Source organism: Oncorhynchus masou, chromosome 29 (assembly GCF_036934945.1).
Source record: "Oncorhynchus masou masou isolate Uvic2021 chromosome 29, UVic_Omas_1.1, whole genome shotgun sequence".
NCBI lineage: Eukaryota > Metazoa > Chordata > Actinopteri > Salmoniformes > Salmonidae > Oncorhynchus > Oncorhynchus masou.
In genome coordinates this window covers 7,469,281-7,481,762 of record NC_088240.1, presented here as the reverse complement: position 1 = coordinate 7,481,762, position 12,482 = coordinate 7,469,281, and the positions used below count along the sequence as shown (strand labels likewise).

Genomic DNA, 12,482 nt, shown 5'->3' with positions numbered 1-12,482 from the left:
AATGTAGAAAATAGTACAAATAACTTTGGACTGGTAGTGTATAAATGAACTGTTCTGAACTGTTTTGGATGGGAAGCATGTGGACGCCTTAAAGGGGAATTGAGTTTTGTCACGGCATCACTGCAACACCAAGCTGGAACGAGTGCATTTTTATTTCATTGGTAGAATTGGGAAGTTTCAACTTCCTGTTTTAAAAAAAGTCAGTGGTGTCGTGCTGCCTTTGCACAGCAGAGCGATGCTCTGCCACTTCTCAGAATGGTGCTCGGTTGCAAATTGAGCAGTCAGTTGACTACATTTTTTTTTACACCATTTCAGCAGCTCAAAAGATTTGAGTCTGATCCAAAATCAAAAAGCCTGGTCTTGGTGACATCCCTGGAGGAGAGGGGTGTGGCTCATTCATTGCAGTGCTATATCATCACCAAAGATCATTCGCTGTCTGCCAGTCTGTTCAATCAGGACACAGGATTATAATCTGCAAAGGCTTCAGTCTGCTGGTGAGTTCTTCCTCATGGAATTGTGTTATATGAGGATATGGGAATGCTTTAAAAAAAAACTCTTGTATGATCTTATTAAAAAAAAGTGTTTCCTTCTTTGATGAACTGAAAGCTGGCATCAAATCAACTTCCTTGTAACTTTTGTTCGTGTTTAAAATGGAACGTTTCTCTGTGAAACTCCATATCTTCTCCACATCAGCTTGTAAATCAAACTAGAAAAGGAATAACAACCCTCAGTAGTAGCTCAACAACAGTTGTGTTAATGCGTAACTTGTAGGCCGTCATTGTAAATAAGAATTTGTTCTCAACTGACTTGCCTAGTTTAAAAAAAAGGTTAGATCAAAAATACACAGTTGCAGTGTCAACATGCCAATGTGTCAAAGTTGTTGCCTCTGAGGGCGATAGCTGACAGGCTATTTGACATGGTATATACGACTGAATGTGATTGTCACTTCAGGATGAAATGGTATTCCCTTCTTTATGAAATCTCCTCCTCCCTTTCCTTTTGGATTTGCATAAACTTCCCATTTATAGACAATGTGGTTCCATTGAACTAATTTGCTACATATTTCTTCCCTTAGAATGGTCTGCATTCATCTCAAAATGGCTGTTGGGATTGTCTTAGCTGTTCTGCTGTATGGTAAGTTTCCACAGCTAAGTTCACTACTGTTTTCATCCATCAACATAGACAGCCACGAGGTTATAGGCCACCACCCGCTCTGATTTCTATCCAGTGTACACTATGAGCAGAGCACCAAGCGGCTGCACATACTGGACCCTGTAGATTACATGGTCCAAAACGGTGTTAGTAAGGACAGCCTTGTTATCAGAAAGGGAACACACACACACACACAAAAAGGAAGTCTCATTATAAAACTGGTCTTGGATTGTGAAAGTTGTTTGACGTCAATGAAGATGTCGACCGGGTGGATTTCTTCAGAACTGCTAAATCGATGTGGTGTGTCCCCACACCAAACAAATAACTGTGTGACGAATGCACAGAAGCAAATATGTGCCTTTTCATCTCAATGGAGCATCATTATTATTATTATTTATTTTTTTCTTCTTCGTACATTTGTCAATGAGCTCGGTCAGGATGTGGTACCTCTCACAGACACAGGGGCGTTAACTCCTCTGAGACAGAGTTTGGGAGTTCTGTACTACTCACTAGGAGGGTGAGAGTTGTGAACATTAACAGGTAAGGGGATACAGCCCCATGTCATCTATTACCGTATGGTGATTGACTATTGTAAGCAGAGGCAGGTCCTCTGCTGTAGCCAGGTTTACACTAGATTAGATAGCCCTACCTACACCGTGGTTACCTGGCTATTGAATTGTGACAGAACAGTAGGCCTGTATCTTATCCAGACAAATGAACACTATACATTTCTATTGAAGTCAAAATTAGTCCAATATTTGAACAGAAAGTATCCCTCAGCTGTAGCAAACATTGAAAGCATGTTTTTAAAACTAGGCAAGTCAGTTAAGAACAAATTCCTATTCACAATGCTGGCCTACCCCGGCTAACGCTAGGCCAATTGTGTGCCGCCCAGTCACGGCCAGATGTGATTCAGCCTGGATTCAAACCGACTGAAGTGTCGCCTCGAGCACTGAGATGCAGTGCCTTAGACCGCTGCGCCACTCGGGAACCCAAATGGTGTGCCACATTCTATGTGAACTTCTTTCTGTATATTCGCTAGCTACTCCTCTCTAACACAATAGTGCTGTCAGAGCGGAATCCAATGTTGAAAAAAATGGGTGAAAGGAACTTCCAGTAGAATGGCCTGAGAAGTTTCCCAACAGCAGGGTGAGCAGGGAACCACCAGCCTGACCCAACCAACTGAGTCACAACTGGCAGGAAAGTCCCAGGCTTGTAGTATACCGGGTCCAAGACCCCATATACCGGGTCTTTTTGAGCCTGCACAAAACCCGTCATCTCTTTGAGGCCTATTTCGATACATCACAGTAAAAGTTCTCCGATGAGTCAACCAGAAAATGTCATATTAGCATGGTAAATGTGGAGTTGCGTTTTAACTTAACTATTGCCTCTTATGTTTTAAAAGTTATTTCAGTAGTTTCATCAACACACCCAAAGGAGCAAACCGTCGTTGGAATCATCGGACAGCCCGTCCTTCTTCCCTGTGACCGCTCCACATTGGCAACTCCCAACTACCCAACAAAAACCCGAATATATTGGCAAGATTTAACCCCCAGAGTGCTGCATGTTTTCAAAGATGGAAACGAGGAGTATGTACACCAAAACAGTTGGTACAAAAACAGGACATCAATTAACACAGATCAGTTGGCTTCTGGAAATCTGTCACTCCTGCTCAACCCAGTTAATGTCCGAGACAATCTCCTGACCTGCAAGGTTATTCTAATAATCAATGACGTCGATTCTCAAGAGTGCCAAATCACTGTCAATGTAGCAGGTAAGCTATGGCTTAGAGAGATATTGTTAAATCTGGCTCATGTTGTTGGGTGGGACTGGAACATAATGGTGCTTTAGCTCATAATATAAATATATCCTGTTCTGGAAACATATCCATTAACTATCAATGCATCTGTCTCATAATTACGTTGGTTCTGGCTTTGTCCCATTGTGCTCCCTGCAGCAAGTTACCAAAAGCCCACATTAAACTTCAAAGACATGACGCTTGTGTGCACCACCCACGGAGGCTTCCCTGAACACCAGGTGACATGGAGGACCCATAACCGTACTCTGGAGCGTCACGAGGCTGTCACCAAGACGACCCAGGATCCTGTAACAGGAAACTACAACATCAGCAGCCGAGTGAATGTGACAGAGGGACAGAATCTAACCTGCAGTATCTACAACCCCATCCTCAATGAGACCCAGAGTAACTTTATCGTCATACCAACCTGTGAGTTCTACCATCCAGTGAATGTACAGAGACAGTGAGGCCTACTCACTTCAGTTACACTGCTGTAATTACAAAGATTTAAATCAGATTTAGACCAGTAGACGAGACCATTTCACCTCAACTAGAGTAGCTGCATTGCAGGATGTCTTTCTAGTGTATCAGGTCACATGACAAATGTGTAAATATCACAGTTCAGACAGTTGTGGAAGCAAGTACAGCTCAAACCCAATGGAGCTCAGACACCGCCCCCTAGTGGATAGGCTCAGTAAACCAAAATTATTTAGAAATACTTAACAGCATGGCACATTAAGAATATCCAATTTAAATGAGGTCCATAAATGTCTATGTTTTGTCTTTGTCAAAACCAGGATAAGCAAACGGTATACAACTAAGGGAGCATGTTAGATTAGAAGTTTCCAGGAGAGAACTAAATCGGGGCGGCAGGGTAGCCTAGTGGGTAGAGTGTTGGACTAGTAACCGAAAGGTTGCAAGTTCAAGCTGACAAGGTACAAATCTGTCCTTCTGCCCCTGAACAGGCAGTTAACCCACTGTTCCTAGGCCGTCATTGAAAATAAGACTTTTTTCTTAACTGACTTGCCTAGTAAACTAAAGATAAAATCACAGCATTAATGTTTTCTAGTTCATGTACAACATGGTCTTCACATTGTGTCTTTACAGCCAAAGAGGAAAACAATTTTCTGAAATGTTTCCTGGCGGTAGTTTGTCCATTGGTCGTATTGGTGGCTGCCGTCATTCTCTGTGTAAGATGTGAGTCTCATTCTTTTTCATTTACTTAGTGTTGTGCAACTCGTTAAGGATCAATTATGTATGTATTGTATGTATTGTAAAAGTGGGCATACTGTTCTGTTACTGCAGACCCCAACCTCAGGAAGTCATGGAGGAAGATGATCCATTGCTGTCCTGAACCTGAAAACACTGCACAAGAAGCAGGTGAGTCGTATACTGCACAGTACTACACTGCTCAAAAAAATAAAGGGAACACTAAAATAACACATCCTAGATCTGAATGAATGAAACATTCTTATTAAATACTTTTTTCTTTACATAGTTGAATGTGCTGTCAACAAAATCGCACAATTTATCAATGGATATCAAATTTATCAACCCATGGAAGTCTGGATTTGGAGTCACACTCAAAATTAAAGTGGAAAACCACACTACAGGCTGATCCAACTTTGATTTAATGTCCTTAAAACAAGTCAAAACGAGGCTCAGTAGTGTGTGTGGCGTCCATGTGCCTGTATGACCTCCCTACAACGCCTGGGCATGCTCCTGATGAGGTGGCGGATGGTCTCCTGAGGGATCTCCTTCCAGACCTGGACTAAAGCATCCGCCAACTCCTGGACAGTCTGTGGTGCAACGTGGCGTTGTTGGATGGAGCGAGACATGATGTCCCAGATGTGCTCAATTGGATTCAGGTCTGGAGAACGGGCGGGCCAGTCCATAGCATCAATGCCTTCCTCTTGCAGAAACTGCTGACACACTCCAGCCACATGAGGTCTAGCATTGTCTTGCATTAGGAGGAACCCAGGGCCAACCGCACCAGCATATGGTCTCACAAAGGGTCTGAGGATCTCATCTTGGTACCTAATGGCAGTCAGGCTACCTCTGTGCGGCCCCCCCAAAAAATGCCACCCCACACCATGACTGACCCACCGCCAAACCGGTCATGCTGGAGGATGTTGTAGGCAGCAGAATGTTCTCCACGGCGTCTCCAGACTGTCACGTCTGTCACATGTGCTCTGTGTGAACCTGCTTTCATCTGTGAAGAGCACAGGGCGCCAGTTGCGAATTTGCCAAACTTGGTGTTCTCTGGCAAATGCCAAACATCCTGCACAGTGTTGGGCTGTAAGCACAACCCCCACCTGTGGACGTCGGGCCCTCATACCACCCTCATGGAGTCTGTTTCTGACTGTTTGAGCAGACACATGCACATTTGTGGCCTGCTGGAGGTCATTTTGCAGGGCTCTGGCAGTGCTCATCCTGCTCCTCCTTGCACAAAGGCGGAGGTAGCGGTCCTGCTGCTGGTTTGTTGCCCTCCTATGGCCTCCTCCACGTCTCCTGATGTACTGGCCTGTCTCCTGGTAGCGCCTCCATGCTCTGGACACTACGCTGACAGACACAGCAAACCTTCTTGCCACAGCTTGCATTGATGTGCCATCCTGGATGAGCTGCACTACCTGAGGCACTTGTGTGGGTTGTAGACTCCATCTCATGCTACCACTAGAGTGAAAGCACTGCCAGCATTCAAAAGTGACCAAAACATCAGCCAGGAAGCATAGGAACTGAGAAGTGGTCTGTGGTCCCCACCTGCAGAACCACTCCTTTATTGGGGGTGTCTTGCTAATTGCCTATAATTTCCACCTGTTGTCCATTCCATTTGCACAACAGCATGTGACATTTATTGTCAATCAGTGTTGCTTCCTAAGTGGACAGTTTGATTTCACAGAAGTGGGATTGACTTGGAGTTACATTGTGTTGTTTAAGTGTTCCCGTTATTTTTTTGAGCAGTGTATATTATATCTGTGTAACTTATACAGATATACTCTACTCTATACTCTATGTTTAGGGTTAGAGGGTCTACACCAGAAGTTCATGGTCCATGTATTGGAGGAAGGTATATAGTGCAATTAAGCTTGGAATGTGTTGAGTGCAGGGAAAGCGATCGCCTGTGTCAGACATTGATAAGAAGAGTGAGCACTTTGGGGTAGAGGTCAATTGAAAAGAGGAAGAAGAGATATCACTAAGGTTCTGTCTAGCAACAGAGATTCATTGGCTGTTCAGATGTGTGGGAGGAAACTCAGGAGGAAGGGTTAAATATCAGTGCTTTTGTGAAATGATGTTGTCTAATGCAGCTTTGTGTCCGTCACGTTTTTACTCTGAAAATTTGAACCCAACACTGTATAATTAACTACTATAGTGTATCTGTATGACTTACTGTAGTGTACAGTGGCTTGTGAAAGGATTCACCCCCTGGGCATTTTCCTATTTTGTTTTCTTACAACCTGGAATTAAAATTCATTTTTGGGGAGGTTTTTAATCATTTGATTTACACAACATTCCTACCACTTTGAAGATGAAAAATATTTTGAGGGGATGAAACAAACAAGAAATGTGACAAAAAAAAACAGAACTTGAGCGTGCATAACTATTCATAACTATTTTTTAATAATGGATTTAATGGTGGGCCGTGGGATGTTAAAAGTTTCTGATATTTTTTTTATAACCCAACCCTGATCTGAACTTCTCCACAACCTTGTCTCTGACCTGTTTGGAGAGCTCCTTTGTCTTCATGGGTCCGCTTGCTTGGTAGTGCCCCTTGCTTAGTGGTGTTGCAGACTCTGGGGCCTTTCAGAACAGGGGTGTATATCTATTGAGATCATGTGACAGATCATGTGACACTTAGATTGCACACAGGTTGAATTTATTTAACTAATTATGTGACTTCTGAAGGTAATTGGTTGTACCAGATCTTATCTAGGGGCTTCATAGCAAAGGGGGTGAATACATAATACATATACACACTGTCACGCCCTGACCGTAGTTATCTTTGTTTTCTCTATTATTTTGGTTAGGTCAGGGTGTGACGAGGGTGGTGTGTGTTTTTGTCTTGTCTAGGGTTTTTTGTATATCTTTGGGTATTGTCTAGATATATGTAGGTCTTTGGTGGCCTGAATTGGTTCCCAATCAGAGACAGCTGTTTATCGTTGTCTCTGATTTGGGATCCTACTTAGGTTGCCATTTTGGTTTTGTGGGTTATTGTCTATTTGTAGTTGCCTGTGTCAGCACTCGGTTTATCACAGCGTCACGTTAGTTTTGTTTGTTAGTTTGTTTAAGTATTCTTCATTAATTAAAGAAGACTGTATTCCTATCACGCTGCGCCTTGGTCTCCTCCTTATGACGAATGAGACAGAATAACCCACCAAAGCAGGACCAAGCAGCATGAAAAGGAGGAATGGCGCTTAATGGAGAGATGGACCTGGAAGGAGATATTAGATGGAGCAGGACCGACCCTGGACACAGCAGGGGGAGTATCGGCATCCTAAGGAGGAGTTAGAGGCAGCGAAAGCAGAACGGCGATACTACGAGGAGAAATACAGGAGAATAGAGGAACAGCGAAGATATGAAGGTACACGGCTAACACGGAAGCCCGAGAGGCAGCCCCAAGATTTTTGGGGGGGAGGCACACCAGGAGATTGGCTGAGTCAGGTAGGAGACCTGAGCCAACTTCTCGTGCTTACCGTGGGGAGCGTGTAACTGGTCAGGCATCTTGTTATGCAGAGATGCTCAAGGTGTCTCCAGTGCGCTATTCTAGCCCGGTGTGCTCTATTCCAGCTCCTCGCATTTGCCGGGCAAGAATGGTCATCCAGCCAGGACGTATTGAGCCAGCTCTATGTTATGGATCTCCAATGCGTCTCCACGGTCCAGTGTATCCTGTTCCTCCTTCCCGCACTCGCCCTGAGGTGAGTGTCCCCAGCCTGGTACCACCAATACCGGCACCACGCGTCAGGCCTCCAGTGTCCAGTACGCCCTGCTCCCCAACCTCGCCCTGAGGTGCGTGTCACCAGCCTGGTACCACCAGTACCGGCACCACACGTCAGGCCTCCAGTGTCTAGTACGCCCTGCTCCCCAACCTCGCCCTGAGGTGCGTGTCCCCAGCCTGGTACCACCAGTACCGGCACCACGCGTCAGGCCTCCAGTGTCCAGTACGCCCTGCTCCCCAACCTCGCCCTGAGGTGTGTGTCCCCAGCCTGGTACCACCAGTACTGGCACCACGCGTCAGGCCTCCAGTGTCCAGTACGCCCTGACCCCAACCTCGCCCTGAGGTGTGTGTCACCAGCCTGGTACCACCAGTGCTGGCACCAGGCCTACAGTGCGCCTCGGCAGTCCAGAGCGTCCGGCAACAGTACCCAGTCCATAGCGACAGTACCCAGTCCATAGCGACAGTACCTAGTCCAGAGCGTCCGGCGAGAGTTCAGACCGGAACCTCCAGCGATGGTCCCCAGTCCAGAACATCCGGCGATGATCCACACGGCGAGGATCCGCAGTCCAGAGCCTCCGACGATGATCCACGGGTCTGTGTTACAAGAGAGAACTCAGTGTAAAGAAGGGGGGCGGCGTCCAGAACCAGAGCCGCCACCAAGGTTAGATGCCCACCCAGACCCTCCCATATAGGTTTAGGTTTGCGGCCGGGAGTCCGCACCTTTGTCACGCCCTGACCTTAGTTATCTTTGTTTTCTTTTATTATTTTGGTTCGGTCATGGTGTGACGAAGGTGGTATTTGTGTTTTTGTCTTGTCGAGTGTTTTTTGTATATCTATGGGTATTGTCTAGATATATGTAGGTCTTTGGTGGCCTGAATTGGTTCCCAATCAGAGACCGCTGTTTATCGTTGTCTCTGATTGGGGATCCTACTTAGGTTGCCATTTTTCCATTATGGTTTTGTGGGTTATTGTCTATGTGTAGTTGCCTGTGTCAGCACTCGGTTTATCACAGCGACACGTTAGATTTGTTAGTTTGTTTAAGTATTCTTCGTTAATTAAAGGCGACTGTATTCCTATCACGCTGCGCCTTGGTCTCCTCCTTATGACGAATGTAAAACACGCACAACTTTTCTGTTTCACATTTTTTTGAAACAAGTTATTTTTTTAATTTTCATTTTTTTTCTTCATATTTGGTCTTTGTCCATTACATGAAATCCAAATAAAAATCTATTTAAGTTACAGGTTGTAATGCAACAAAATAGGAAAAAATGCCTAGGGGTGTAAGCACTGTATATGCTGTATAACTTAGACTATAGTAAATGTGTATAACTTGCTATTGTCTGTGTGTATAACTTGCCATCGTCTGTGTGTATAACTTGCTATCGTCTGTGTGTATAACTTGCTATCGTCTGTGTGTATAACTTGCTATCGTCTGTGTGTATAACTTGCTATCGTCTGTGTGTATAACTTGCTATCGTCTGTGTGTATAACTTGCTATCGTCTGTGTGTATAACTTGCTATCGTCTGTGTGTATAACTTGCTATCGTCTGTGTGTATAACTTGCTATCGTCTGTGTGTATAACTTGCTATCGTCTGTGTGTATAACTTGCTATCGTCTGTGTGTATAACTTTCATATCTAGTCTCTGATTTGTCTTTTGCAGAAATTGCAGAATTGAATCCACAACAGTAGAAATCAAGTCCCAACCTTCTCCAGTGGTGAGGAAGACAAGTTACTGCGTTGTCCATACTGCTGGACAACATGAGGACATTGGCCAAAATACTGAGAGCCACACTGCTACCAGTAATCTTGCATGGAAGCTGATATGTGATGCTAGTGATCTATGTCCAATATCCAGTGTTTAGGTCCAGGTGTTTATACAAAATTATTGACTTAACGTAAGGAGAGATCAAATTGAGACGCTAAGATATATGAAACACTTGAAGAAAAGAACCCAGACACAGATATATTCAATATCAACTGTAGACACGAAAGGTGTTGTGTAACAGTGAACCTGTCACTGAACCTGAATGTGTTGTGTTATAATGAAAATGTTCTTGTCATGTGTTTTAGTATTGTCTATGTGTCCCAACATCTCACAGACAATGAAGAAAGAAACAATCAAACCTCATTCAGACTTAGACAGGTATGGATAGAGATCACAGGAGGTTGGTGGCACCTTAATTGGGGAGGACGGCCTCGTGGTAATGGCCGGAGCGAAATCAGTGGAATGGTATCAAATACGTAAAACATATGGTTTGATGCCATTCCATTCACTCCGTTCCAGACATCATTATGAGCCGTCCTCCCCTCAACAGCCTCCACTGATAGAGATTCAGGTTCTTTCTGCATCTAACTTGCAGGTCTGCCGTTCATCGCGGTAGTGAATGTCATGTCTCACCGTATTTTTATGGCTGAGTGAATGTCATGTCTCATTGATGGAAGATGTTACAGTGCCTATAGAAAGTTGACACTCCCCTATGAATGTTTTTCACATTCCGTTGCTTTACAAAGCCTGCTCGCCTCTACAGGATTGGTGGGTCCCCCTCGGAGACGGTTGAGCTAACGTAGGCTAATGTGATTAGCATGAGGTTGTAAGTAACAAGAACGTTTCCCAGGACATAGACATATCTGATATTGTCAGAAAGCTTAAATTCTTGTTTAATCTAACTGCGCTATCGAATTACAAAGCCTGCTAGCTAAAAACGTTACCTCACAATGACAGATAAACGATTATAGAATATAACTGTGAACTACAGAGCGTGGGTCGCTTGGGGGTTACCCTACGGTAGCCCCAGTTAGATCAGGCTACTCAATGTGTTTTATAGAGTTTTTATTTGTTTTTTCTTTTTCTTTTTGGAGGGGTTTACAGGAACAATATATATGTCAATGAACATATTCTGTGTGTATAACATGTACCTGTGGGCTGTCACCCAAAAGAAAAACTGAAGAAATACATACAGAGAAATGATCATATTGACCAAGAAAATATTTTGTAGAAGTATAATTCATATGTAAATAAACAAAACCTGTATACCTATTTCTGCCCATTCCACCCACCACTTACCTCCTAAGCCCCTCCCCCCCTCTACTAGCCCCTGAACATCCAAGGTTGCTTGTCAACTGAGGATGTTTTTACACCCACCCCTCCCCCAGAGAAACCCCTTGCCACACCACCCCTTCCACACACCCCTTCCACATGGGCCTGAAAGCAAAGATAGTATCATGCCGAATAGCCACCACTAGTCAGCCCCCCCCCCCAATAGCCACAGTTGATAATATGTTTATGTTTTATTTAAATTATTACTTGTATTGTTTTGGTGGCAGGTAGCCTAGTGATCAGAGCAGTGGCTCGGATCCCCGAGCTGACAAATTGAAAAACTGTCGTTCTACCCCTGAACAAGTTCACTGTTCCTAGGCCGTCATTGAAAATATGAATTTATTCTTAACTGACTTGCCTAGTAAAATAAATTCTTCGAGGTCCGAGTTTAATATTTAAACTGTACCCTGTAGTTACATCTGTACATCTGACTAATAAACTTTGATATTTTTATATTGTTGTATTTTAATTTTGTTATATATTTTTACACTCCAGATACTAACTTATACAATGAACAACAACTTAGACACAGACAAAAAATGACTACAACTCATCTGCCCAGACATGCATTCTCACACCCCCATTCCTATTGTCTGCGTTGCCACACCCCCATTCCTAATGCCTGCGTGGCCACACCCCCATTCCTAATGTCTGCGTGGCCACACCCCCATTCCTAATGCCTGCGTGGCCACACACACATTCCTAATGCCTGCGTGGCCACACCCCCATTCCTAATGCCTGCGTGGCCACTCCCCCATTCCTAATGCCTGCGTGGTCACATCACAATTCCTAATGCCTGCGTGGCCACACCCCCATTCCTAATGCCTGCGTGGCCACACCCCCATTCCTAATGCCTGCGTGGCCACACCCCCAAATCAAATCAAATTTTAGTGATGAGTGATGGTACAGAGCAGCATAGGCAAGATACAGTAGATGGTATCGAGTACAGTATATACATGTGAGATGAGTATGTAAACAAAGTGGCATAGTTAAAGTGGCTAGTGATACATGTATTACATAAGGATGCAGTCGATGATATAGAGTACAGTATATACGTATGCATATGAGATGAATAATGTAAGGTAAGTAACATTATATAAGGTAGCATTGTTTAAAGTGGCTAGTGATATATTTACAACATTTCCCATCAATTCCCATTATTAAAGTGGCTGGAGTTGAGTCAGGGTCAGTGTGTAGGCAGCAGCCACTCAATGTTAGTGGTGGCTGTTTAACAGTCTGATGGCCTTGAGATAGAAGCTGTTTTTCAGTCTCTCGGTCCCAGCTTTGATGCACCTGTACTGACCTCGCCTTCTGGATGATAGCGGGGTGAACAGGCAGTGGCTCGGGTGGTAGATGTCCTTGATGATCTTTATGGCCTTCCTGTAACATCGGGTGGTGTAGGTGTCCTGGAGGGCAGGTAGTTTGCCCCCGATGATGCGTTGTGCAGACCTCACTACCCTCTGGAGAGCCTTACGGTTGAGGGCGGAGCAGTTGCCGTAC

At 44.4% G+C, this 12,482-nt stretch overlaps 1 protein-coding gene across 2 annotated transcripts; it reads left to right on the top strand.

The window, feature by feature from the left end:
• The first annotated feature begins 233 nt into the window (after nucleotides 1–233).
• On the top strand, nucleotides 234–11,435 carry LOC135518941 (CD276 antigen-like). Of its 2 annotated transcripts, none has more exons than XM_064943911.1 (7): nucleotides 234–494; nucleotides 1,076–1,134; nucleotides 2,558–2,926; nucleotides 3,110–3,379; nucleotides 4,058–4,147; nucleotides 4,256–4,330; nucleotides 9,546–11,435. In XM_064943911.1, the coding sequence occupies exons 2-7, from the start codon at nucleotides 1,077–1,079 to the stop codon at nucleotides 9,572–9,574; spliced, it is 891 nt and encodes a 296-aa protein (XP_064799983.1). In that variant the 5' UTR covers nucleotides 234–494; nucleotide 1,076; the 3' UTR covers nucleotides 9,575–11,435. The 2 variants fall into 2 exon arrangements, with proteins under 2 accessions (XP_064799983.1, XP_064799982.1); XM_064943910.1 differs by lacking the exon at nucleotides 9,546–11,435 and adding an exon at nucleotides 4,449–5,531.
• Nucleotides 11,436–12,482: the final 1,047 nt, after the last annotated feature.